Source organism: Petromyzon marinus, chromosome 1 (genome assembly GCF_048934315.1).
Source record: "Petromyzon marinus isolate PM22_M1 ecotype Great Lakes invasive population chromosome 1, UKy_Petmar_22M1.pri1.0, whole genome shotgun sequence".
In the NCBI taxonomy this organism is placed as follows: Eukaryota; Metazoa; Chordata; class Hyperoartia; order Petromyzontiformes; family Petromyzontidae; genus Petromyzon; species Petromyzon marinus.
The window spans coordinates 19837166-19863096 of record NC_133667.1 but is presented as its reverse complement, the minus strand read 5'-3'; the positions used below and the strand labels follow the sequence as shown (position 1 = coordinate 19863096).

General features: G+C 42.2%; 1 protein-coding gene across 2 annotated transcripts in view; it reads right to left on the bottom strand.

The window, feature by feature from the left end:
• Positions 1–25931, bottom strand: part of LOC116951237 (synaptic vesicle glycoprotein 2C-like) — an 86854-nt gene that overhangs the window by 39501 nt on the left and 21422 nt on the right. Inside the window, exons 2-8 of one of the 2 annotated variants that reach the window (XM_032969909.2) lie at positions 20619–20682; positions 19713–20441; positions 14322–14502; positions 8777–8928; positions 5980–6113; positions 4251–4340; positions 210–320 (exon numbers count right to left, since the gene is read on the bottom strand). In XM_032969909.2, coding sequence (XP_032825800.1) covers positions 210–320; positions 4251–4340; positions 5980–6113; positions 8777–8928; positions 14322–14502; positions 19713–20334 — 1290 coding nt within the window. In that variant the 5' untranslated portion in view covers positions 20335–20441; positions 20619–20682. The remainder of the gene's footprint in view (positions 1–209; positions 321–4250; positions 4341–5979; positions 6114–8776; positions 8929–14321; positions 14503–19712; positions 20442–20618; positions 20683–25931) is intronic. The other variant, XM_032969764.2, reaches the window with a different exon arrangement.

Here is a 25931-nt window from a genome sequence, read left to right as displayed (position 1 = left end):
GGCAGTCTTCACGCATGTGTTTGCTCATCATAGAATATCACAGGAACAAGTTAATATAATTACGATTTTGACTTCCGTTTATTCGGGACTCCGGGGTCCCGCCATAAGGTTCACATGATGATGACGAGGGTACAATAATATCACATCTATTGGTTACGGTGACAACGGCGGCGGTGGAGACGGTTATTGTGTTTCACCGTTCTGCACACCTTGGAGGCCTCGCAGGTGGCTCTGGCGGCCCAGCGGCGGTGCCACGTCCCCGTGTCAGAGTTCAACTCCGTCACGCCGTCCACCTGCTTCACCACCTTCAGCTGAGTCACCTATGGTTAGGAACACGATACATCGTTGTGAGCATTCATAGCCAATGATGAAATGTGCAGCATACTTCATGGTAAACATCTATGTTAATAAAGTTTGAGCACCTGGCAAGATTAATTCATTTGGGTTCATACTCGTTAATTTTATATTTAAAGCGGCTTTAACTATTAAATTAAAACCCATGGAAACTAAAAGTCTCTCTTTAAAGGGATATCTAGGTCATGAAGTGTAAAGTGTTACCAACAATACAACAAGTGCGATCAGACATAACGGAGCAATATGCAATGCAGACATATTTACAATGTATATGAAGAAATACAAAATTAGATACATTTTAAAATGAGGTACAGTATACAAAAATGTGCAATTTATCCAACTTCAAAAGCATGTGCATCACAACTGTACTTAAAAGGTGAGCGCATATATATATACACCAAATCGTGCATGTGCACAAAGACATAGGAATCAGAACATTTTTTTAATGTGATTCTCTTCAGGCCATATCGGGCCCCATGGTGTAAAGTGCAGTCTCTAACCCCTATCCACTCTCTCTCTCTGGCCTTTCTATGTTTGCGCTATGAAGGGCCATTTCCAGAAACGTCGCCTATTATATATATTTTCCTTTTAAGGCCACAGTGTTATTGACAAATAGGTGTTGAGTTTTTTTTCCCATTTCATGAGCACACAGAGCCAAGCTAAGGTACTTTGGGATCCTTAGGGTTCACTGTCAATGCCCAAAGCCCAGCGACCAGACGAAGGCACCTGTGTGATTCTTAGGATCATCTGTTCATGCCACAGATTCAGAAAACCAAAGGTACCTTTAGGATTCTAAAGCTCTTCTGTTAAAGCCTGAGGCAAAATGATGCGGACTAGTGCTACCATAGGATTCTAAGAGTTCAGTGGAAATACTTGAGGCTCGGTCAGAGTAAGGTGCATTTAGATTTTTAGTCTTCAGTGCTAATGCTCGCAACTCAGACTTAATGCAGCACATTCAGCATTTGTTAGAAGGACGTGGGGAGGGGGTAGGGGGGGGGGATTATCTGGTCCTGACACCAGCACATCAACCCACTCCTGGCTAGGACCAACCATTCACCAACACATGTACACCTGTGTTTTATCAAGTCATGATAATATAATTATGCTGATGTGCACATGCACACACATGTCAGTTCATGGATCTCATGCTGAAATGAAACTATGCAATTCCTGCAAAAACGAACAAGTTGCTGGCAACAATGTATTCGCCTGCGTTGCACCATTCAACGTGAGTTGCGGCACTGGGAAATTACAGTGGTGTGTTCCTCCGCAACTCTCACCCTTGTCACGGGCTGCACTGTTGTTGCTGTACACGCAACAAGCCTCCTGACAGCCTAACTTCTATATTCCAACATGGGTGAATGTTTTAAGGCTAAGCAAGTTATCTGTTGATACTATGTTGGCATTGGTGCACAACACACAAATAACACAAACTCAACACATTTGTCAATAACACTCTTTTTTCTTCATTTTACGGCGGTATTATTGACAAATGTGTTCAGTTTCCTTGGCTAGATCACCAGATCGGTTACCTGCTCTGGGCCACACAGGTGAAAGGGGAAGGTGGGGGGGGGGGGGTTGTGTTTGTGACCTTCATAGGCCATAAATAAATGAATGATAAAAATTTTTACAAACAATGAACTTGTTTAACATGGTATGTTAACGTGACACATCAAACCATGCAAGTTCAACTGTTGACATCGCATTATCTAATGAATAGTTAAAATATGATTTAAATTACAACTGAGGTGCCAGGTGGCTCAGACATCAGAGTGCTGAGCTGCCACTGCTGATTTCCTGGGGTGGAATCTGGGCAGCCGCCCGTAATGAAACCGGGTTCTCAATACCTGTTGCACAACTGCCATGCAAAGAACATTGCCCGACAGCAGGTCGGCTGAGAATAGGAGTTAACTTGAAGGGAGTAATCTGTGATATCTGCTTCCACGGACTGGTCTCCAACACGGGGCGTTGCAATGCCCTGAAAAAGTCCCTAATAGAGTCTATAGCTCGTGACGTGTTCCCAGTGGAAACAATCAGCGTGCATCATGGGACCTCCTCCCTTGCCAGTACCCAAATATCATCATAGGTTTTCCCCTTTTTTTATGGCAACAAAACAGGTGTTGAGATGTTAGAACACCAAACTGAAACCTTTTACAAGGGAATCTTGTCTGCATTAACCACAATACTTGTGGTCAGAATGCTGCTCACCCCGAGCTCTCATTACTCTGAAGTGCGTTGGTTTTTGTGCTGTACGCCTTTTGGTGTCCTCTGGTCTAACACCGGTTTGAGACGAGGCTCAAAAGAAAGCTTTCTCGGGTTGGACCAATCAGTTTCAAAGACAATGCATATATTATCAGAGTATGATTTTTGTTGCATTCTGACCACAAGTATTGTGGTTAATGCAGACATGATTCCCTTGTAAAAGGTTTCAGTTTGGTGTTTTAACATCTCAACACCGCTGTTTTGTTGCCAGAAAAACGGGGAAAAACCTATTCTCAATCAGTACACAATTTGTGGATAAAACAATATAAAGTGCAACTAAAAGTGCAAATAAAGCATTCTCTAAATTGTAATGCATAAAAAAACTACATTTGAAACCATGCATTGAGCCCAGTAAAATTCCACCTTAAAAAATGGAATAAACGTGGACGTAATGTTTGCAAGTGCTGCAGGCCATGGCGTGTTTGCCATCTCATGTTGGCTCCTGCTGTGTGCTGGGATGCGCAATCGCTCCCCGCACTGTCTGGCATGTGAAATAACTACACCCTAGGAGCAAAATACACTCATACACAGAGGAAGAGTTGGCTGGTTTTGTATTATTTCATCCCTTCAAGTTAAGATGCCATTGTATGTTTGAGGGGAGTTGAGGAAAATCAGTGTATTTAAACTCAATTGCAACCTTTCCATCTGCTGGGGGAAGAGTCAAAAAAGATCAATGGATGGACTGGTCCCGTCAAGAGACTGTGGAATATCAGTACATACTGACTCGGAGATATAAAAACAAGATAAGCACCAGCCCCATTGCATATTTGAGTAGGTAGACAGTTTGAATGGTCTGTATCATTGGCTGTTAGTGTAAGTAAACTATCAGAAAATTCCATAACATTCCATAATATAATTAGCACAAAATACCATACTTATAATAGACGTATTAATGCTTTTATATAAAACAGAAATGGCACTTTTTTATGTGTTCATTTCATTGTGCGCTTAATTGCCATTTTATAATTGTGCATATGATTCAATGAGTGACGAAATCAGCCTTATGGTAAGGTGCAATAGCAAACACGTTCGCTAGTAAACGTCCCTTTAGTGTTGTGAATCTGCCTGTGATCCTGTTAGTTTTTTTTTTCCAAAAGTATTTTATTGCAAAAACTATTTAAGTACACACATCTACGGGAATTGAAACCAGTGTAGACACAATGTGAAGTACAATGATTATTAAATCTTGACTTAAAGCTTCCGTGACTGCAGGAATTCATATTCTTTGGGTCTTTCGGTAAAGTCACGTAGATAGAAAAATAATAAGAATAACAAAGAAAAATTAAAATAAAATGAATATTTTTAATTCACTTTATTTTCATTTTCATTATTTTATTGTTCTTATTTTTTCTATCTACGTGACTTTACCCAAAGACCCAAAGAATACAATGATTATTACCAACGTTTTATATTTTGTACCTGTCTATGCCATGTGTTTCAATAAACTCTATATCCCTGGTATCTACTTCCTTAATTCAGATAACCCTGCAGATACTGTTAGTTTTTTCATCATAATTTCTTACAGTTTTTCAAGAGCCAAGAACACAGCGGGAACTTCAAAGGGAGGGAGAAACAACATGTAACAAATAACAGGCCAGATATAACGCAATAGATACTGTTAGTTTTAAACTCACGGTGAACACTTTCTCCGGATGTCCACGTGCCTTCATGTTGGTGTCATGCACTCGCTTCAGAATCATCCATGCTTCATCGTGCTTGCCCATCTGCGCGTCACCACACAACACAATTCGCACGATTGTGCGCAATGCTCACACGTATTTCTAGAAGATGCCCTTATTACGTCGACAGGACACCTTATAGCCAAGCGAGCACGGCCATTTGTTTCCCTTTATCGACCGGTATCGCTCGAGGCTGGCTTGCCTCGTATTGGCATTTTTACTCGGGAGCAGCACTTGTCCCGGGGCAGCCTCACAAGCTGAGTAGCCAGCTTCCATATTGCGCCATTCCCGTGATCAAACCCCTCCCGTGAAGATATATTGTTCCCGCTCTGCTGTTGTTTCTGATCGTAGCTCATCACCTGTGCGATGTCTGCTTCGTTCAGAAGCACAAGCGTATTCAGTCCCGAGTTAAATTGCCCTTTCCCATTGAGATGGAGAAAAGGGTATTAGGGCTGGTTTCACTGCCATGGATGTAGTCCTGTGACAATGGGCACGTTTAGAAAACTACCCAAGGGGGTGGAGGGGGTCCTGAATATTAAAACGTTTTAAAATAGGGGCCTTACATGAATTAAAAAAAAAATTCAACACATTTGCTCTGGTAAGTATCTAAAAATTACCACTTTTAACCCCGCTTCCCTTGGATCCACCACTGCCTGTGATACTGCTGAGGTTATTAGCATTGTAGTGTGTTTTAATACTGCTTTTATGCAAAATGTTGGGTTACCACATCATTTGCTTGGTTACTCAAGGATGTTGCTATTGTACAATTGTTAACACACTGGACTTAAAATACAGAGGTTCCCCATTCGATTTAATCTCCAGCATTGCCATTAAAGCAATGGGCCCGTTTATTGCACGCCTCCACTTCTGTCCACCCAGCAGCTGACTGGGTACAACCACAGTTCGTTGATCGGCCAGTCGAATTTGGGGGGGGGGGGTGAAATTGTAGCTATTCTCGCCTCTCCCAAAATCTCTGGCCAGCATGAAAGAGTCGGCCAAAAATACCCTATAAATGGTCTCTATAGAACTCCCTGGTAGTGGAGCAATTGTAAGGCTACACCTTTACAGTACTCAGCTTTCATATAGCTTGCTTATTTTATCTGAGAGAACAGCTCACTGAGTGGCATCTCTGTGGGGTCAATGTTCATTGTGTGCTGTGGCCCCCATCCCTTGTTGCCTCTGAGCATGCAGTGGGGACATGTGCAAGCCTCGACTCACTTGTTACAATATAAAATTAAAAAAAACAATCCACTGCTGATTGAAGGGCCTACCATGCCCTGTCTGTCACGATTAGCATTTGTCTAAAGGTGTATCAGGTTGAGAACAGCCTCAACCCTTCTGTGGTAAGTTCTCTGTGTTTTGTGCAGGTTGTGTTTGCTATCTTCACTTGGCTTCCACCGTGTGCTGGGTGCTGATTAAAAATGCTCTTATTTAAACTCACTGATATTCTGGGTAATATTTCTTAATACTCTGTAGGCATTTGTTTAAATTTAATGCTATAAGTCTGGAATTCTGCCACTAGGCTAACGTGGCATTGAATTTCCGTATAATATATTATTACAATAATAATCTTTCTTTTTATTACTGGATTAATTTTTGGCTAAAAATAAAAGTAAATCGTAAGCTGAGGAGGCGAGAATCAGCATCGTGGGGAGGATCGGTGAGGCTTGCGTTGTGTCTCTACCTCCAGCAGGTGACGTGGGCTCTCGGGCATGAAGGTCAGACACACGATGGAGGCGACTGCTGGGAGTGCACACACGATCACAAACACTCGCCAGCTGTGGAACTGATAAGCGGAGCCCATGCCGAAGCTCCAGCCTGCACCCCAAGCGAGCACACACAGACAAACCCAGCAGCGGGCTTGCAAACATCCTGCAGGCTTCAAGTCTTCATGCTGTGATTTGGCAAATATATATTTTTTTATAAAACTGTGCACAAGCTAAGCTTTGCTGCAACATCCCGTCCTCTACACTCGAAAATCTGCTGTCCATCTCTATGCCTCCTTCATACTGTACCCAATCACGCTTTCCTTCATTTGCCCGTTTAGCTCCCCTTCACTGGATAAAACTCCCACTCCACATAAAACAATCACCTTCACGAACCACCTTCCACTCCTTCCTTAAAACAACCCCCCCATGTCTCCTCCTGAGCTCATGTTACTGCTACTCCCTGCCCTCGCAACCCCAGCTTAAGACCAGGCAAACCCCAACCCCTTCCTGCCTGTTCTCCCAACTTTCGCGATAACTACACCACCACTTTTAATAACCCCACACTTTATCTCAACCAGCCTCATCGTATGTACCTTTTCATATAATTGCTGTAAAGTGCCTTCGGGTTAAGGTGTTATATAAATCTAGCTAGGATATTATGGCTTCTCAATGGTGATGAATATCTCTATTCTCTCATGTGGGGCCATAGTCTGCTCATGAGACTCAATAAAAATGGTGAATCGATTAAACATCGATGTATAAGCTCACGATACACAAATTCAATCACATGTACAACGATTGATGCTCATATCGCCACTGCGGCGTAATGTTAAAGAGAACACATTCTTATCTTATCTTACAGCAATTATAAAATTGTACTTAACGTGATAATGGTTGAGATAAACAGCGATGTTATTAAAAGTGGTGGTGCAGTTATGGTGACAGGAGAAGAGGCAGGAGCGGTTAAGGAGGTGTTGGGGTGGAGCTGGTCATCGCCGGGGGATTGGGAGGACCGGTGGGATGGGCTCGGAAGAGGAGTTGGGTTTTTTAAAGAAGAGAAGCAGGTTAGTGAAGATGATTTAATCGGATCGTGATCCTGAATTGCAAAAAAAAAATCGTGGATCTGCCAGAGGGGTGAACTATTCCACCCCCAGAATTCAAGATCAGTCTAGAGATGTTTTGTTATGAAACAAAAAAATATGCAATGAGGATATTTTCATCCAGAAGATGAATAATGAATCATACATTATTACATTTCAGCAATTAATTATCCGTTAAAAATATACACTGTTTAAAATGAATACGCAGCCAAAACCAGTTTGCTTCTATATGATTATAAAACAGGAGGGGGGGAAAATGTATGCTGTTGAATGTCGACTTTGTTGAATAAATTATCAGGATGGGGAACAATATTTTTAGATTCTCTAGTTTTCCCTTTACATAAACAGAAGAGCTCATTTTACCCACAATGATGTGGGTAGTTGGTGTCTCGAATCAGAACATTCTAGCATGAATTGAGTTCCCCTCATATTCAGCTCTGATGATACTCAAGCTGCCAACACAAGTTATCATATTTCAGATAAACAAACCGAGTGGCCTTCACATCCAGTTAACCCTGTAATGTAGATCACCACAGCCTCAAAAAAATATATACGTATATATCATTCATTGTCCATGAACCAGTATAAAGTGAAAAATATTTGTAAATTATTATTGGAGAGGAATCTAAAATTCCCATTGCAGTGAGTGAACACATGTCGTCAGCACGTTCAAGCGAGGCCACCCAGTGTCACATGATGTTGCCTGCAGCATCCCTTTCACTGCAACGTGAATTTACGATAAAATTATAATTTACAGCCCTTTGTCAATCCACTGCTGGATGAAGGCGTCTCCACACCGAATAGGGCTCGGGGCTTGTTTCATCACAACTTGAGTTTCACCTGCTGTAAATAAATATATTGTCAACCAAAAGCAGTCAAATTTCCTTTACTGTTGTTATAGCAATCCCAAGGCCAAGTTTTTTTCTCCATTTTTTATATGTGCATTTGGTGAGGATTTCTGCTGTAATTACAAAGGTCACTAGTACCTATTTAACACACACACTCCATTTGATGTTATGAGCTGTTTACTTGTTATTGAATGACGTGGTCCTCTTGAAAAGCTGTCAATTTTATTTTGTTAATCACTTTCTTCAATAAAATAAAAGGCTGCCTCAGCAATCACACCTAAGTCATAGGTGCAGAGTATGTCTATATGAAAAAACATGTTTTTACATGTGCTTGAAATGGAGAAATTTAAAAATGTTTTCTGTGTCACACCCATGCATAATGATGCCACATTAATACCTTTGAAATCTACTGATTTTGACGAGTCAGTATTAAATCCATGCAACACAACTCGAATAGTAATTGCTAGGGGTGTAACAGTCCGTCATTTCATGTATTAATATTGACTTTTTAAGCTCAAAATGTATTGAATCGTGCATGTAAAAAGTCATGTTTTTATTAGGTTAATTGACTCCTGCAAACACCAGAGGCCACGATATTCACCACAAAAAATATATATATAATTCTTGACTCAAGCCAGGAACAATTCCCTGAATTGTCAACAGAGTAAATCGTTACACTCCTGGTGAGTTCAAAATATAATGTACAGGCACAAAGGGAGCAACGCGATGCAAAACCCTGAATGCATATGACAGAAAACGGTTGCATGAGCCGAGGAGGCACGCGCTTGCTTGTGGCATAATGGTGGTCATGTGGAAGGCCTCACCGTAGTGAGGGATGATGGCCCAGGCCATAGCAGAGGCATAGATTCCCCCAAACATCCACGTCATGCACAGCCAGCTCAGATGTTCCCCTCGCTTGTCGTGGGCCAGGAACTCGGCATAATATGAGTATACAATCGGTATGATCCCACCAATCCTGCATCCAGTCACACCGTGCAAAATAGCAACGTGCATCAGCAATTCCATTCATTCACATGCAATCAAGCACGTTAGAGCATAAAACTATTCAACGATTCGTCTTCTTTGGTTCTTTCGGTAAAGTCACCACGTAGAATGAGAATAAAATAATACATTGATAAACATAAAATAACACAATAATATTCTCACGACGTTTCGGCCACAACACAAGCGGCCTTCATCAGGTGAAGGGGGGCGAGACTGTCTGGTAGGACAGCGCTGGAGTGAGAAAGCCACGCTGAGATCACGACCTAAGGCGCTTTGTTTCTTCTCACACAGGTTAAAGGTCGTGATCTGAGCGTGGCTTTCTCGCTCCAGCGCTGTCCTCCAGACAGTCTCGTCCCCTTCACCTGATGAAGGCCGCTTGTGTTGTGGCCGAAACGTCGCGAGAATATTATTGTGTTATTTTATTTTATCAATTCATTATTTTATTCTCATTCTACGTGACTTTACCAAAAGAACCAAAGAAGATGAATCCTTGCAGTCACGAAAGCTTTAAATCGATATTCAACAATTTTTATTGTTATTTTACCAGGTAAGGCCCGCTGAGCTACATAGCTATTTTTCAGAAGCAACCTGGCCACAAATTATAGCTCAACGAAGTGACTTATCATGTGGAAGCTTATAGCAGCCAAATACTCTAAACGCATGTTTGTAAATGTAGAGGGAAAAACCGGAGGACCCTGAGAACAATTCACACGACCACGGGGAGAGCGTGCAAACTCCAAATATACAGGTGTCAGGGTAAGGATTGAACCCACGAGCTCCTGTATATCAGGCGAGGTAGTTAACATCTCGCCACCGTGGCGCCTCTATTGAGCTTGCGGCCTCTTTCAAACCATCGTTTGTAAAGTTGATACGTAGTTATTTGTACTATTTAGTCAAGGGTAAGTTTACAAATTGCGCATATGAATCTCCCATGACATATGCGGGAATGTTTTTACATAGTAAAATATATAGTAAAATATAATATATAGTAAAATATTACGTGGTGAGACTGCATTGGCAGTGGTGCACAAGCACAAATTAACAAGCCAACAACACATTCAACAATAAGACTGCCTTAAAAAGAAAAAACACAATAAAAGTATATAATCGGCAACATATTGGACCCCGGCCATTATTTACACTACATAGGCCAGAGGTCTGTGCCGAAGGGCCATTGTCCCATATGTTGACTATGAAATACTTTTTTTCTTTTTAAGGAAGGGTAAACAATAAATGTGTTGGGGTGTTTTTTGTTTGTTAAATACCCAAAGTGAATCTGAATCTTGTTGTCCATGCAGAACATGCAGTTATCTGCTATTGCTTACTTTAGAGATCATGAATACGGTGAAGCTAACCTGTGAACCCGCACAGACATCTGTGGTCTTATTGCAAATGTTTGGAAATGTGTGCATAAAAGGAAGACTTAATCTTAATTTAACGGAGTTCACCAAAGTTACGCTGCACCTTGTTTTTGATAGGATATTCGGATGAGAGACTTGTGAATCGGTCACAATATTGGGTCAAGATCAGACAAAAAAAATGTCCTACACTTGAAAGTTACATCACAGAGCCTATAGCTCCAATTTAAACCAGCCACCATTGCGCTGTTGACTCCACATAAACACTGCGCTGCAATTGCCATACGGGTAGGGATTTAAATTGCTTGTCATTCAATGTAAATCTATAGCTAGTGAGGGATCTAGCAGGAGGCAGGAAGCAATGGCAATGTGTGCGAGAATCTATGGCATTGGTCATGTTGACCTCTTCACACAATACTTGTTCATAGTGGCCGTGGCCACGATTCGAATTCAGATGGCCAAGTTCGTGGTCCAAATTTAACAAATTTGAAAAATTGCCCGCAAATTACTGGATTGGAATCTACAGAGCAATCATCGCCCCCTGTGTGCTGCAAAAAAAAACTTGGCAGGATCCTCCTGAAAAAGAGTCATAAGATTCCAAGAAGCTTTCTTGGGTAAACAAGCGTGGTGATAAGTAGTGCAGTGCACTATAACCGCTCCAAACATATACAAATATAAGAGTGTTCTGAGTATAGTGATGAATGCCTTTTATTCAGGGCTGGCGGACTATATTTGAAAGCGGGGCTGGTGGATTATGCACAAATTTCATCAAGTGCCATTTCACGTTTCACCCGATGGTCCGCGATCTGACCAGAAGGTGGCAGTACGGCGAACAGGTTTTGTCAAACGTGCAAATTTGTGAGTGTGAACTCGTTCTCTGTGTGGCTTTCCTCTGAGTACTACAGAGAATTAGTCCACAGACTGAATAAACAGTGTTATCATTATAGAACAAATTATTTATAAATTATTTGGTGATGCCGCCATTGGCAATGGTTACACACGCCCAATAGAATTGACTGTGTTGATTTTTTTTATCACGTAGAGCTCATTTCATCGTGTGATGGCTCGCGGCTGAAAGAACGCTGAGCAGTAACTACTCCTCGCCATGCGTCTATGGATGATATTGTCCCACTGGTGGCTCATTTGTCTTTGATAGCACAGTTCTGTACTATAATTAACGCTAAAATTTTAGCGTTAATTAGACACGTTACATTGGGTGATGTATTTATTTATTCTAACGAATGTCATTCATTGAGGGGGAGAAAGAACCACCACATGTTATTCCATGGCCTTTCCGTAAATTGCTAAGTTATTGTTATTTCCCAGCACACTGGGCAAGAAATTTTACTAAATGGTAGCCCCAGGTTCTTAATGCCCTGTTGTGGCTGTTACTGCCCTCTAGGAGGCGTCTGTGCACGTAGCAGTTGCAATGCGCTAGGTGTCCCAAGACCAATGTCCAGTTATTCACGACAAGGATGAGCATTTTATGATTTATGGAGATTATGTCCTTTGAAAAAAATACAGAGGTCAACTTTCGTTCGTTGGTTCGTTTCTCAATCCGAGGTCAACTTTAATGTTTAAAGATTGGTGCGTGAGACGGGTGTAATAAGTTGGTCTGTGGGCAACTTGCAGTAAAATATGTGGTACACGCTAGGAATTGCAACGCCATCTATGGTAAGCCACTTGCAAGTTAAACAGCGAATGTATCAGGAAAGCACTGCAGATGTAATCATAGAAATTACGTTATGATGAGTAGGGTATGTATACAAGACAGGAGATGGCATTTCACTGATACAGTCAATAGAGTGGACATCCAGAGATCTGTAATCAAGGGCAATGTCTAAAGCCTTCGTTGATAATGTGAGGGCAGACATTAAAAGTTGGGTGTCAACTGTGCAACAGTTACAAGATCTGGAATAATGAAGAAAATAATGGAAAGGTGTTGTGGCATCAATAACATTGATTGTGATGCATATAGTGCAGTCATTCACTATGATCATTACGTAGTAGCCATTTAATATTTAATCTGCATCAAATTGCGTATTATATTAATTTATAACGACGTTGGCAGTTTTGCATTAAAACAGCCCAGAATACCATTACTCCCCTCGTCATTAACACTACCTATACGGTTTTTTTTAATTATTTGAGGTATAGTGACTATTATTTAAAATTTAAAAACCCACAATAACAATACAAATAATAATCTACAGCCCCTTTGTAAATCCACTGCAGGGATGAAGGCCTTCCCATGGTGTCGGTCAAGGAGAATGTTTTCACCATACTTCAACAAGCTGGACAATGCAGGTTGGTAAAGGGGAATCCCTGGACTGGTTAACATATTCGTCTCCGATGTTGGGCACGAGTGGGAATTTAACTCGGGCTGCTGCGTTCGTAACACAGTGCACTAACCACTTCTTCACTAATGCTCCCCTCACATACATTGTATGTATCTACACAGATAAACATAACACCCACTAAAATCCTCCACGCAGCCATTAACAGATGCCAGTGAAGGAATAGTGTGACTAGCACCATGCACGTCCGCCTTTGTCTCAACAATGCAGATTTTTTTTCCACATCACACAAGGTACTAATTTAAGGCTGAGTTGACCTAGGGGAGTTTAATAAATCTCTCACCACTGATATTAGCTGTGGTGTGAATCAAACTCACTTTTCCAGGTCCATAGCGGTGGTCCACTGCACCACCGTAAAATGTGGCATTCATATGTTATTAGTTTAACTTTTATTGGAGATTGATTAGAGGCTCAGGAGTCAGGACACTTTCGCTGGCACCACTGAAATTTTGTGGTGGCCACCCATTATTAATCAGAGTTCTCAACTGGAGCCAATGGGTCTTTTCAGCATTTCCACCAATAAATATATCTTTTTCATATGAATTTGGCTTTATCCAGCTCTGAAAATGAAATGTTGGTATTTGGTTGGCATGCCATTAAACCAATTTTGAGGGACATTACAAGTTATGCCACAAGCGAGGTTAAAGAGATTTATTACAGACACTTAAAAGTTATTTCTGAGGTGTCATTTTCTTGGAACTTTCTGGAACATAAAATCGATGCACACCACCAGCTACTAGAGTTAGAAATATAAATTTATTTATCTCACGACATGACGCCAAAAGCTAAAATTATGAAAATAAACTGTCTCAGAAGTTATGTAATTCCCAGCAGTGACTCATGGCTTTAAAAATAATGTCCACGCCCATTTGTGTTTGATTACATTTTTTCAGTTCAAATGTATATACAGCAATGCCCCGGTTTATGTCGGGAATGCGTTCCTGAGAGGTGCGACGACGAATATCGAAACGACGTCAATCAAAGCGATTTACAGGGGTAGGTGGAGGCGAAGTAACGAGGCGACGGGATACGAGAAATGACCGATAATGCTGTCAGCGGCGTAAGTGTGGGTTGTGGCGACACAAATCAGGTCGTGGTATTAATAAAGCGACGACGTATTTGCGAAACAATGTAAAGGGGTGAGACGTATATATAGTCAATTACATGTTCTGCAAATTGCGACTGTAAAATGAATCTGATCTTGTCTCCAAGGAAGTGGTGGGATGAGGTCATGGATAAATAAATTTGTGGATAATAATTATTCCCTGGGACCATGTATGTTGACTTGCAGGGCACGGTATCTGAATCCCATGGACCCTGGGAAGCTCGCGGAACCTTTGCATGCATGCCATGACATGGGGGGGGGAGTGTCACGTGTTATGCATTTTTTAAATCAACGATAAAGTGCAACCTCCTTCAGTTTCTCTGCCCCCTCGCTTCTCCGAAGAAGGGCCACCGCCCAAAACGTCGGTCTACCATATATTTTTCTGTCATAAGGCAGTGTTAATGATAAGTGTGCCAGACTGTATGCACTAAACTCGTTTGTCCTTGGCGCACCACCGTCAACAGGGTTCAATGGTCAAGAGGCCCGGAGTGAGTGTGTGTGTGTGCGTGCGTGCGTTTGCCCGATAGCCAAGTGCACAGCAAACCCAAATCCATCCAGAAAGCGGCAGAAGATGAAGGTGCCGTAGTCCCAGACGAAGGAGGAGAGGAAGGAGAAGAGGCTGTTGACTGTGAGCGCCATGAGCAGGCACTGGCGTCGGCCCTGCTGATCCGCGAGGCCACCCCACACTAGTGAGCCCATCATCATGCCCAGGTACACCAGGGTGCCTGTGAGAGGTAGCACGTGGGTGTACGATGTCCAACACAACGCAACAACGGCACGGGGGTTATTATTCGATGCTGTCAAGGGTCATGGGAATAAATAAAAAAAAACACGCAGACAATTGTACCCAACACAAGATAGCTCTTTAATCTGGTTTACCCGGTGGGAGAAAGTAAAATGAAGAGAGAGGACACATCTGAGATGGGTCCATTGGGGACAGCAGCATCAATTTTCACCAAGTGATTGATGCAAGATTAAGATAGGCAGCGGAGTTTGCTGTGGTCGTAGCAACAGAAGGGACAATATGGAGGCATTTTCTCGATGCTCCATTGATAAGCAAAATCTATAAAGGATTTACAAGTTACTGTAATCATTAGTAGCTTGCAGCTATATTTAGTAAAAGCAACAAATTCCGCCTTCGGTGTTCCAGGCTCAGGTGGATTCATTGATGATGCAAAGGCAACGCACAATAACACACCAATGTCGGACTCCCATCGGACCACTTCTCCTGGGAAACTGAATAGACTCCATGTGCCGTGTCCAACAAAAAAGCACTGATTAAGATACCACGATTGCACTCCAGTCACTGAATAATTCCACCTGCACATGTCACCTGAAACTGGAAAACCAATATTGAATACAGGTGGTGCCACGTAGCTGATATTTGTAATTCTTGTACGTACAGGTAAAAAGGAGGCCATTGTAAGCACATTAAGATCGATGTAATGTGCTCACTTACAGGTTAAAGTGAGAAGTATGAATCACGTGTCTGAGATTTGTGGTGTTACCTCAGCAATGATTTTGTATAATTAAATTATTGTAAATGAATGGACTACTTTTACAAAACATTTAAACATGCAATCAGTTCTAAACCTTGTCTATTCCCAAGGGCGGTTCTAAGCTCGTGGTGTAACTTCCACATTCATATGGCTAGGGACAAGTCTCTCTATGGAATATCCACAAAGTGGTACATCTTGACTTAAAGCTTTCGTGATTGCAGGAATTCATATCCTTTGGGTCTTTCGGTAAAGTCACGTAGAAAGGTTCAAAGAAAATAATAATTTGTTATTTTTGGTTATTTTCTTTGAACCTACCTACGTGACTTTACCGAAAGACCCAAAGAATATAAAAAGTGGTACATGTTTTAATTGCCTGAACGAATCAATAGGTTGCTTCAAACGGTGACTGGGATTTGATCTCACAGTTCCACCACGCAGGATCAAACCTTACCTTGAGCAGTAACGTATGAAGACCTAAACCTTGGTTCAGATTGCCATGTTTGTGATGTGAATCAACAGTCATATTCCGCGTGTGTGTAGTTACGAGCTGTGCCCAATGATCGTTAAAATTAAAAACAAATTCAGCTCACCCCATCTTGGTTATGCTTTTGCAAAGGGCAGGCAGTCAAGAAAGCGTAAAATGAACATGTAGGTGTAATATGAATAAGAAAAAGCACAGCCATAGGAAAACACAAACTAGAGATAATAAGCAGAATGAGCAGAATGCTCTGCGATAGAACAAACCCACTGGATACTGCATATTTACGTGAGGTTCTTAAAATATGTTTGACCAGGTAATTCACGAAGCCTTTCATGACAGTATGAGTGAAATATCTAATTGGTACAGATACAATGTAAGGCTGCTGGTTGTGTGGATGTCGTAAGCGGATGGAGTTGCCACCTCTGTGGCACACAAGGCCAAGACATATCATGGGAACAAGAATATTTCACAATTACCGGGAGAGAGAACTGCATGTGGCATTGTCTCGAGTGGTGCCTTGCCAAGTGGTGCATTAAAAAAAAACGAGACTGTTACCATAATAAGGTGGATGATCCTGAAAACCAGACCAGGTGGTAACCCTCTAAGGTGATGGCTCACTGTTGGATGTCTCGCAAACGGCAACACACGCACGCACATACACAAACGCGGATGTAAGACACAAACGCACAAAAAGAGATCCCCAGTTGGGCCCGACTGAGCGAGTGATGTTACCAAACACCATTGTGGAAATGTGGCTTTCTGCAGTGGCTTGGGCAGCACTGCGGGGGTAGGGTCCGGGCAATGTACCACTTGGCCCCTCCCCCCAACTTGGCAGACTATGAGGTGTACAGCAGGTTCGTTCCCCACCATTAATCAATGTAGAGAGAGAGATAGAACCCCAGTGATCTAATTATAACAGTACAACGTATGTGTGTTAGGTCGGTGCAGCGATTAACACACTAGGCTGTGCAGTGATTCGCAGAATACGTAAGTGCAAACATTGTAAAAAAATGTACTTAGACTTGTAAATTCCGAAGAGACCGTTAAAAGAATACAACATGGAGACTCCTTGTCTACACATTGCTACGTGTGTGTAACGTGGACTGCTCTTGGCCTAGGACCTGCACCAAAGGGAGTGCGGGATGGTGGGGAGGGCTTCCCTCGCAATGAATGAGATCCGAGTGGGACGACAGAACGTGTACAAGACACGCACCACGGGTGCGGTGAGAGATAAGAGAAATACAGGCATAAATATTACGTGTTTAGATGAGGGGGGAAAAGAGAGATGCGGACAAGATTTAGATAACAGAGATTAATTGGCGGTGTACGTTTTAATTTGCGGGTGTTTTATTATTTGAATTTGAGCTGAGATTTGATGCGCCCACGTTTTGTTTCCCCCTCAGGACTCCGTGGCCCATTGAGCTGCACGGAGCCCTCAGCTTTTTGTTTGGATTGCCCTTGCCGCCATTGCCAGCACCCACGCCTTCACTGCTGTAGCCCCCTTTTGGCAAAAAAGAACCATGAAATGAGGGCCATAAATACGTATTCTGGCCTCCCCATTAATGACCGATATACTTTGTGCCTGCAGACGGTGCCCTCTCAGAAAAAAAAAGGTACAATCATTCTTGGCATGCATTAAAAAAACACGTAACCTTGACATGCCAATGCCAAGTTCAAAGGTCACCAACCTCAGGTGACCCAATTTCCAGGATCTTTACGTTCAACTTCAAGGCGCCTTCGTTAAATCAAGGCGTCTGGCGATTCTGCATAATCCAGTCCTTTTTTTCAGCCATAGCCATTTGCTCAACGGAAGGAAATCAATACGTAACCCTGCGCAAAAGTGGACGTCTTATGGTTCGTATTACACTTGCACCGTGTCTCGTTAAAGGTGCATGCATGCTGCCATTGGAGATTTCTCTCACTCACCACTTTGTCATCCTCTACCTGGCATTTGCTTTCATGAATATTGAGCAAATGATCACCATCTTGCAAATAACAACACTATCATGACTGCCTGCCCGCTCGGCTAAAATGAGATGGAGCATCGATCATTCCCACATGCGGAGTCTGGCTGTTGATGTCTGCTGGGGCGTCAGTTTCGCACTGCCTCCCCCCTTCACCCCTTGCACATAGGCAGCAGTGCACTCAATCTCTATGAGGACTGCCCCTTTTGAGAACATGGGACATCAATACAGTAAAACCTTGGATTGCGAGCATAATTCGTTCCGGAAACGTGTTTGTAATTCAAAGCACTCGTATATCAAAGCACTCGTATATCAGTTGTGATCACGTGACGCTCGGCAGACAAAACGTATACGTACTATTCGTATTGCAAGACCTCGCTCGTTTATCAAATTAATATTTATTTTAAAAATTTGCTCGTCTTGCAAAACACTCGCAGACCAAGTTACTCGCAATCCAAGGTTTTACTGTACTTTAAAGTAACCATTTCCCATTCCGATTACATAAGTGTGCCTGTACGTCATCAGTTTTTTTTCCAATTCCGTTCCGATTATGTACACGTACGTTTCAAGTCTGAAGACGCACCGAGGCTCCCACAAGGCTAAGTGGGAGGGCGTGTAGCTCAGTCTGCAGTGAGTACAATGTCTTTAAAAACAATGACGCTATGCCTCTCTAAATAAAATTAACACTAACCGCTTACACGTTCCGAGATTCAGCGATGACAGAGACCCACCCTGCAACTTGCAGATGTCTGAGAATTGTTAAGATTTTTTAATATGTTATAATGGTACACATTCCAAATGCTGATCGTTTTGAGAAGCACGCGATTTAAATTATTGACCAACATTGCAGCAGTTAGTGATCTTATTACAGAACCTCTGGAGTCCATGCGCCAGAGCAGAAATTGTAGCACTTAAGATAACAAAACTTTAGTGGTACCGGTAAGTGAAATATCTGATCTGGGCTCACTGGATATGTGTGACATATCTGCAACCAAACACTTCCATTATTTACATTTGGGAGCAACTAAAACTAATGTAGTCAAGTTAAAACCATAACCTACGCCATTGCATTACAATTAAATATCTATTTTAGTGACCTAGACCATCACGTTCCCTACCCTATGTCAAGTTCTATTTGGTTGTTCATAAAATTGGGATTTAATACATGTTATTTAAAAGACGAGCACTGTGTAGGAGAGGTCAATCTGGCCTTGAAGCAATGGCAACGTCACATTTGAGAAAATCCACTTTTGTTGGCCTCCGACAAACATGTAGTGGGTTAACAAGCACATGTTGTATTGTGTCCTGCTAATCCCTACCCCTGCAGTGTATAACAGGCACAATGAGTCATTCGTTTAAAAGGATAGTGATAAAGTCAATGAGTGTGCTGTTTGATAGGGCATATTAAAGTTCCAAAACGGCACAGCAATTGTGTGATTGTGTCAGCAGCATATTTTCTGTCCCCTCTAATAAAAAAAATGCATTACATTTTTTTTAGGGTGAAACTGGAGGCTGCTGGGATTGATATTTTCTTTAAAGAAAGAGACGTACCTGCCATCGACTATATGTAAGTGACAACTTGGTGTGGGCCAATGAGATCACTTGGATTTATCCGAAGTAACGTTATGGTTATGTGTAAGGCTTGTGTGATACAAATTATATATGCAATGTACGTATTTTTATGTAGTTTTTTTCATGTAATCAATATAATTGAGAAAAATTGGAATGAGCTATTTTGTCAACCAATATGTGTATATTCCAGTTGTTAGCTTTGATTCATTTAATAAATGTAACTTATTATAAATAGCTAACACAGAAATGCTTACAGGTTAACAATGCAAGTAAATTCATACAGAATATAAATGCACTAATATGTATTAGTGGACCTATGCATTTCCAAAATCTCATGTTTAGCTAAATGCAACTACTAAGACCACTCCCACCGCAAAGTGTGTGTGTGCGCGTGTGTTAGTTAGTTACGTAGGTCATACCAAGCCATCCTTTTCCAGCGTCAGTAATGCACAAATCGCGCTCGGCACTGGGCAGGACAAAGGCCACCACGAACACCTCGACGCCGTCCGCCATAAGAGCCAGCCCCAGCACCATGTAGAAGGTCCACTGGAACCGGCCGTGCCCGCACTCCTGCATGACTGCCTCGTACTGCTGCGCCATCTCCTCCCGCTCCGTCTGCAGTCCGGCAATCGTTCCCGTACCACCATCGCCGTAAGGGTCCCCGCCGTCACCCGCCGGCACGTGGCTGTTCCCGGCCTTGCCATGCGGGATGCCCTGGTACTCGCCCTCGTAGACCTCGTCCTCTTCGTCGTGGCCCTCCGTGGCATCGCTGTCGCCCTCCTCATCGTCGGCGGCGGCCCCTCCGCCCGCTTCGCCGGCGGCGTGCCCGGGACCTGCCGAAGCGTCCCCGTACGAGCCCTGCTGGGCATAGTAGTCGTCGTCCAGCTCGTCCTGGAAGCGGGCGTACGTGCGGCCGGTGTACTCGTCCTGGAGGCGGTCTGAGCCGCGGCCGATCTTCTTGGCCGCCTGCCGCTTGACCTCGCGCGCGATGTCCTTGGCGCCTTTCACCAGCGCCGAGCGTTCGCGGTTGGAGTCGCTCATGGCTTTTGTTTTGTTGGGCGCCCACGCGGAGAGCAATAACGCTCGTGGCGTTGTTGTTGTTGTTGTTGTTGTTCTCGTCGGTTGCTTCGGCTACGGTTCAGCGGCTCCTGGTTATCCAAAGACAGAACAGATCAAAAGTGAGCTTTTATTCATGACTAGTAGTAAACCATCACTGTGCATTTGGGTGATCTAATTAGTCACTCTTCTTGCATTAACATTGCCAAAAGTGTTGCTTTTTAGTTGATGATTCTGGGTTGAATTTAACAAAATGAAATAAATTTTACTTTTTAAGACTTCAGGCCAGAAAGGCTTCCATCACTTCAAATACGCCTTGGAAGGACTTAAATTCTGGAAAAGAAAAGGAAAATGCATTGACGCGTGGTGTGGTCAAATAACATGAAAGAAAAATAACAGTTCATTTGTTATGAAATAAATACAATAGTTTGATTTAAAAAAAACACATTAAACAGCCATATTTTAACAGTTAAAGACATTAAATTTTGATTTAAAGCTTTCGTGACTGCAGTAATTCATATTCTTAGTTTTTTCGGTAAAGTCACGTTGAAGAGAAACAACAAAATAATAAAATATATATAAAACAATTAAAAATTCTCACGACGTTTCGACCATAACTCAAACGGTCATCTTCAGGTGTGTTGGTTTGCATACATTTATTTTTAAACGGCGCATTTATTTATTTATAAAAAAACGTTAGCGTCACGCGCAGCGATTTGACAGTTTACCCAGGACTAGTCCATCTATATTTTGAAAAGAGGAGGGGGGAGACGAAATTTTTTATAATGTATGCTGTCTGAAAGCCAATGTAAGCGTGAACAATCAATTAAGAACTGAAATGTTGTTTCTCTTCAACGTGACTTTACCGAAAAAAACTAAGAATATAGTTAAAGACATTGTTTGGTGATGCTACATTGGCAGTGGTGCACAAGCACGATTAACTAAAAAACCTCACATTTGTCAATAAAGTTGCCTGAAAAGGAAAGAGATATGTGATCGGTGAAGATTTGGGCAACGGTCCTTGTTCATAGAACATTCGTCAGATGATTTTAAATATAATTTACAACTGTCTCTGGTGCAGGCCTATCAGTCTCAAGGACAGTATATACATTATCAAAGTATATTTGTTTTACATTTTTTACCACAAATATGTGTGGTGAATGCAGGCATGAAGCCTTGTAATCGGTGTCTCTATTGTTGTTTGAACATCTTAACAATCTTTATTTATTCCAGAAAGAGTAAAGCCTTTTCATCATTCAATATCCTGAAACTAGTGAAAGGATCTCATAGCTATAACTGCTTAAACTGAGAGCTATTTTAATGATCTGGTATTTGCATTGCAATTGTACTGCTTCCTTATTTTTGTGGCAGCCTTTGGTCTCTAGCACCAGTGAGACAAAGCCATAAAAGAGGCCTACTTTGGTGCAGGCCTATCGGTTTCAAGGTCAGTGCATACATTATCAAAGCATATTTGTTTACATTTTTACAAGTATGTGTGGTCAATGCAGACTTCATGCCTTGTAATAGGTGTCTAAATGCTGTTTGTAGATCTTAAACACCTGTATTTACACTAGAAAGGGTATGTCCTTTTTAACATTCAATATCTTGCTACTGGATGAAGAGTCCTGTAGCTTTACACGAGCCTTTTTGTCAATATGAACTTGCAAAAAAAATTGTATTTTGAAGTCCATTAAGCTCTTTTTTTAAACCCTCGATTTTAACAGAATTTTACAAAGTGCTATGAAAGTAGAACATTCTTGAACAATCCATTTAAGACACATGGTTAAACATTTTTTTTATTTGTGCAACTCAACATATAAAAAATGTAACTTTAAACTGCACATAAATCTTACGGCTTATGCCACTGAGATGACAGAAATAATGAGTTAGCTGTTTAATGTTGAGGCACTCAACAAGCAGGTCGTTCTTTATGACCCCACTCAGCTAAAAACACGAAAAAGGCCTCACGAGGATTTATTTAAAAATAGACTCCAAAAAGATGGGTTGTCACTTGACATGGATTAATGAAAAAAAATTGCACAAATATTCACTACTAAGCAAATTTTCACAAGAACGTACTTGTTAGCAGAATAGAGGTTACATAAAAGCCTTTTTATGATGATACTGATGCTAATCTGTAAGAACACTATGCATTATTTCTCCATGGTTGTGATGTTTTCTTTTGCTCACATTTCAGGTATAAATGCTTTTTTTGTAACATTGTAAATTGTACATGGAAAGCTACCAATGTATAAACGACGTCGTAGAAGTCCAATTGGTTCCAAATATTAGTGACCCCATGAAATTAGAATAACTCATTTAATATACTAAACTAAACTATTTTTTATTTTACCAGGTAAGGCCCACTGAGCTACATAGCTCTTTTTCAGAAGCGACCTGGCCACAAATGATAGCTCAACAAAATGGCTCATCATGTGGAAATTTACAGCAGCCAAACACTCAAAATGCAAACTAGAGGACCCGGAGAAAAATCCACGTAACCATGGGGAGAACACGCAAACTCCAAATATACAGCCGTCAGGGTCAGGATCGAACCCACTAAACCTGCATTCCAAGCAGGTGTACTAAACATATTGCATTTATTTTTCCAATACATGACCAAAGATACTATAGTGTAAAGAAACAACTTAATTACTAATTGTTATTAGAGCTGGGCAATTATTATGAACCCTAACCTAGAATTGTAATGTCATTCATACTCTTTGGTTCTTTCGGTAAAGTCACGTAAGTAGAAATAAAATCAAACAAATCACGACGTTTCGATCGCAACACAAGCAATCTTCATCAGGTGGAACCTCAACAAGAAAAATGCTGAATACTTTGGGTTAAAGCCACATAGATAGAAATAATAATAAAAATATCACGACGTTTCAATCGCAACGTAAGCAATCGTCATCAGGTGAAAAAAATAGCGAGAGAGCTGCTGAGGCAGGATGTTACAGTATAAAGGTGGGCCGGGCTAGTGAAGAAATTTGCATGTAAATGTAAGATCGGAGAGAGCTGGGCAACCTCCAGGTAAGGCCCACTGAGCTAAATAGTACTTTTTCAGAGGCGACCTGGCCACAAATGATCGCCCAAAGAAGTGGCTTATGTAGAAATGTACAGTAAACAAATATACTGAACGCATGTTGATTCTAAATGTGGAGGGAAAAACCGGAGAACCTGGAGAAAAATCCACGCGCCCACAGGGAGAGACATGCAAACTCCAAATACAGTGAGGGAAAAAAGTATTTGATCCCCTGCTGATTTTGTACGTTTGCCCACTGACAAAGAAATGATCAGTCTATAATTTTAATAGTAGGTTTATTTGAACAGCGAGAGACAGAATAACAACAATAAAAAATCCAGAAAAACGCATGTCTAAAATGTTATACGTTGATTTGCATTTTAATGAGGGAAATAAGTATTTGACCCCTCTGCAAAACATGACTTAGTACTTGGTGGCAAAACCCTTGTTGGCAATCACAGAGGTCAGACGTTTCTTGTAGTTGGCCACCAGGTTTGCACACATCTCAAGAGGGATTTCGTCCCACTCCTCTTTGCAGATCTTCTCCAAGTCATTAAGGTTTCGAGGCTGACGTTTGGCAACTCGAACCTTCAGCTCCCTCCACAGATTTTCTATGGGATTAAGGTCTGGAGACTGGCTAGGCCGCTCCAGGACCTTAATGTGCTTCTTCTTGAGCCACTCCTTCGTTGCATTGGCCGTGTGTTTTGGGTCATTGTCATGCTGGAATACCCATCCACGACCCATTTTCAATGCCCTGGCTGAGGGAAGGAGGTTCTCACCCAAGATTTGACGGTACATGGCCCCGTCCATCGTCCCTTTGATGCGGTGAAGTTGTCCTGTCCCCTTAGCAGAAAAACACCCCCAAAGCATAATGTTTCCACCTCCATGTTTGACGGTGGGGATGGTGTTCTTGGGGTCATAGGCAGCATTCTTCCTCTTCCAAACACGGCGAGTTGAGTTGATGCCAAAGAGCTCCATTTTGGTCTCACCTGACCACAACACTTTCACCCAGTTGTCCTCTGAATCATTCGGATGTTCATTGGCAAACTTCAGACGGGCATGTATATGTGCTTTCTTGAGCAGGGGGATCTTGCGGGCGCTGCAGGATTTCAGCCCTTCACGGCGTAGTGTTACCAATTGTTTTCTTGGTGACTATGGTCCCAGCTGCCTTGAGATCATTGACAAGATCCTCCCGTGTAGTTTTGGGCTGATTCCTCACCGTTCTCATGATCATTGCAACTCCACGAGGTGAGATCTTGCATGAAACCCCAGGCCGAGGGAGATTGAGTTATTTTGTGTTTCTTCCATTTGCGAATAATCGCACCAACTGTTGTCACCTTCTCGCCAAGCTGCTTGGCAATGGTCTTGTAGCCCATTCCAGCCTTGTGTAGGTCTACAATCTTGTCCCTGACATCCTTGGAGAGCTCTTTGGTCTTGGCCATGGTGGAGAGTTGGGAATCTGATTGATTGATTGCTTCTGTGGACAGGTGTCTTTTATACAGGTAACAAGCTGAGATTAGGAGCCCTCCCTTTAAAAGTGTGCTCCTAATCTCAGCTCGTTACCTGTATAAAAGACACCTGGGAGCCAGAAATCTTTCTGATTGAGATGGGGTCAAATACTTATTTCCCTCATTAAAATGCAAATCAATTTATAACATTTTTGACATGCGTTTTTCTGGATTTTCTTGTTGTTATTCTGTCTCTCACTGTTCAAAAAAACCTACCATTAATATTATAGACTGATCATTTCTTTGTCAGTGGGCAAGCGTACAAAATCAGCAGGGGATCAAATACTTTTTTCCCTCACTGTATGCAGGCATCTGGGTCTGGATCGAACCAATGACCTCCTGTGTACCAGGCAAGGTAGTTAACATCTCGTCCACCGCAGCGCCCTTATGGATTGATTCCTTACTGTAGGATCATAAAATCACGGGGTTCAGGATGCGCAGAACCCAACATGGCGTTTCAGGCAAGAAAGGAGGGGTCCACAGTGCCTGGCCGGCTTAGTGGAATCGCCATTGGAGCATATGGCCGATGCCTATGCAATACGTTTCAATGGCGATTATAATCAATGCCAGCTGGCTGTTTATCAGGGACTGCTGGTATTGGGGCTGGAGTGTTTTGGACTTTCCATTGAGACATATGGCTGATGTCTAGAATGTAAAATTGGCTCAACTCATCCCCAATTCTGTTGTGGCATTCAGGCAATAGAAGAGGGCCTGTGGGGCTTGGGTAGCGACGTGGAGGCCAGCCTGCATACAAATACTTGGCAATGCCCATGCAAGCCAAGATGCATTGACCAGCAAATAGTATACATATAAGGGTCAGCTGTGTGTGTATTCGCCTTGGATTTACAGGTATTTGCTACATGCATCCCAGCTGCACATAGGTGTGGGTAAGGACTCCCCAAGGCCATCCAAGCCCCACATTGTTCTCCCTTCTGTCCCGAACACCACGTCAAAATCAGGGTGGCATCGGGCAAATTCTTCCCACTAAGCATCAGCAATACATCTCAATGGAGATCCAGGCTGCCTGGAATTGATCACATTTCCCA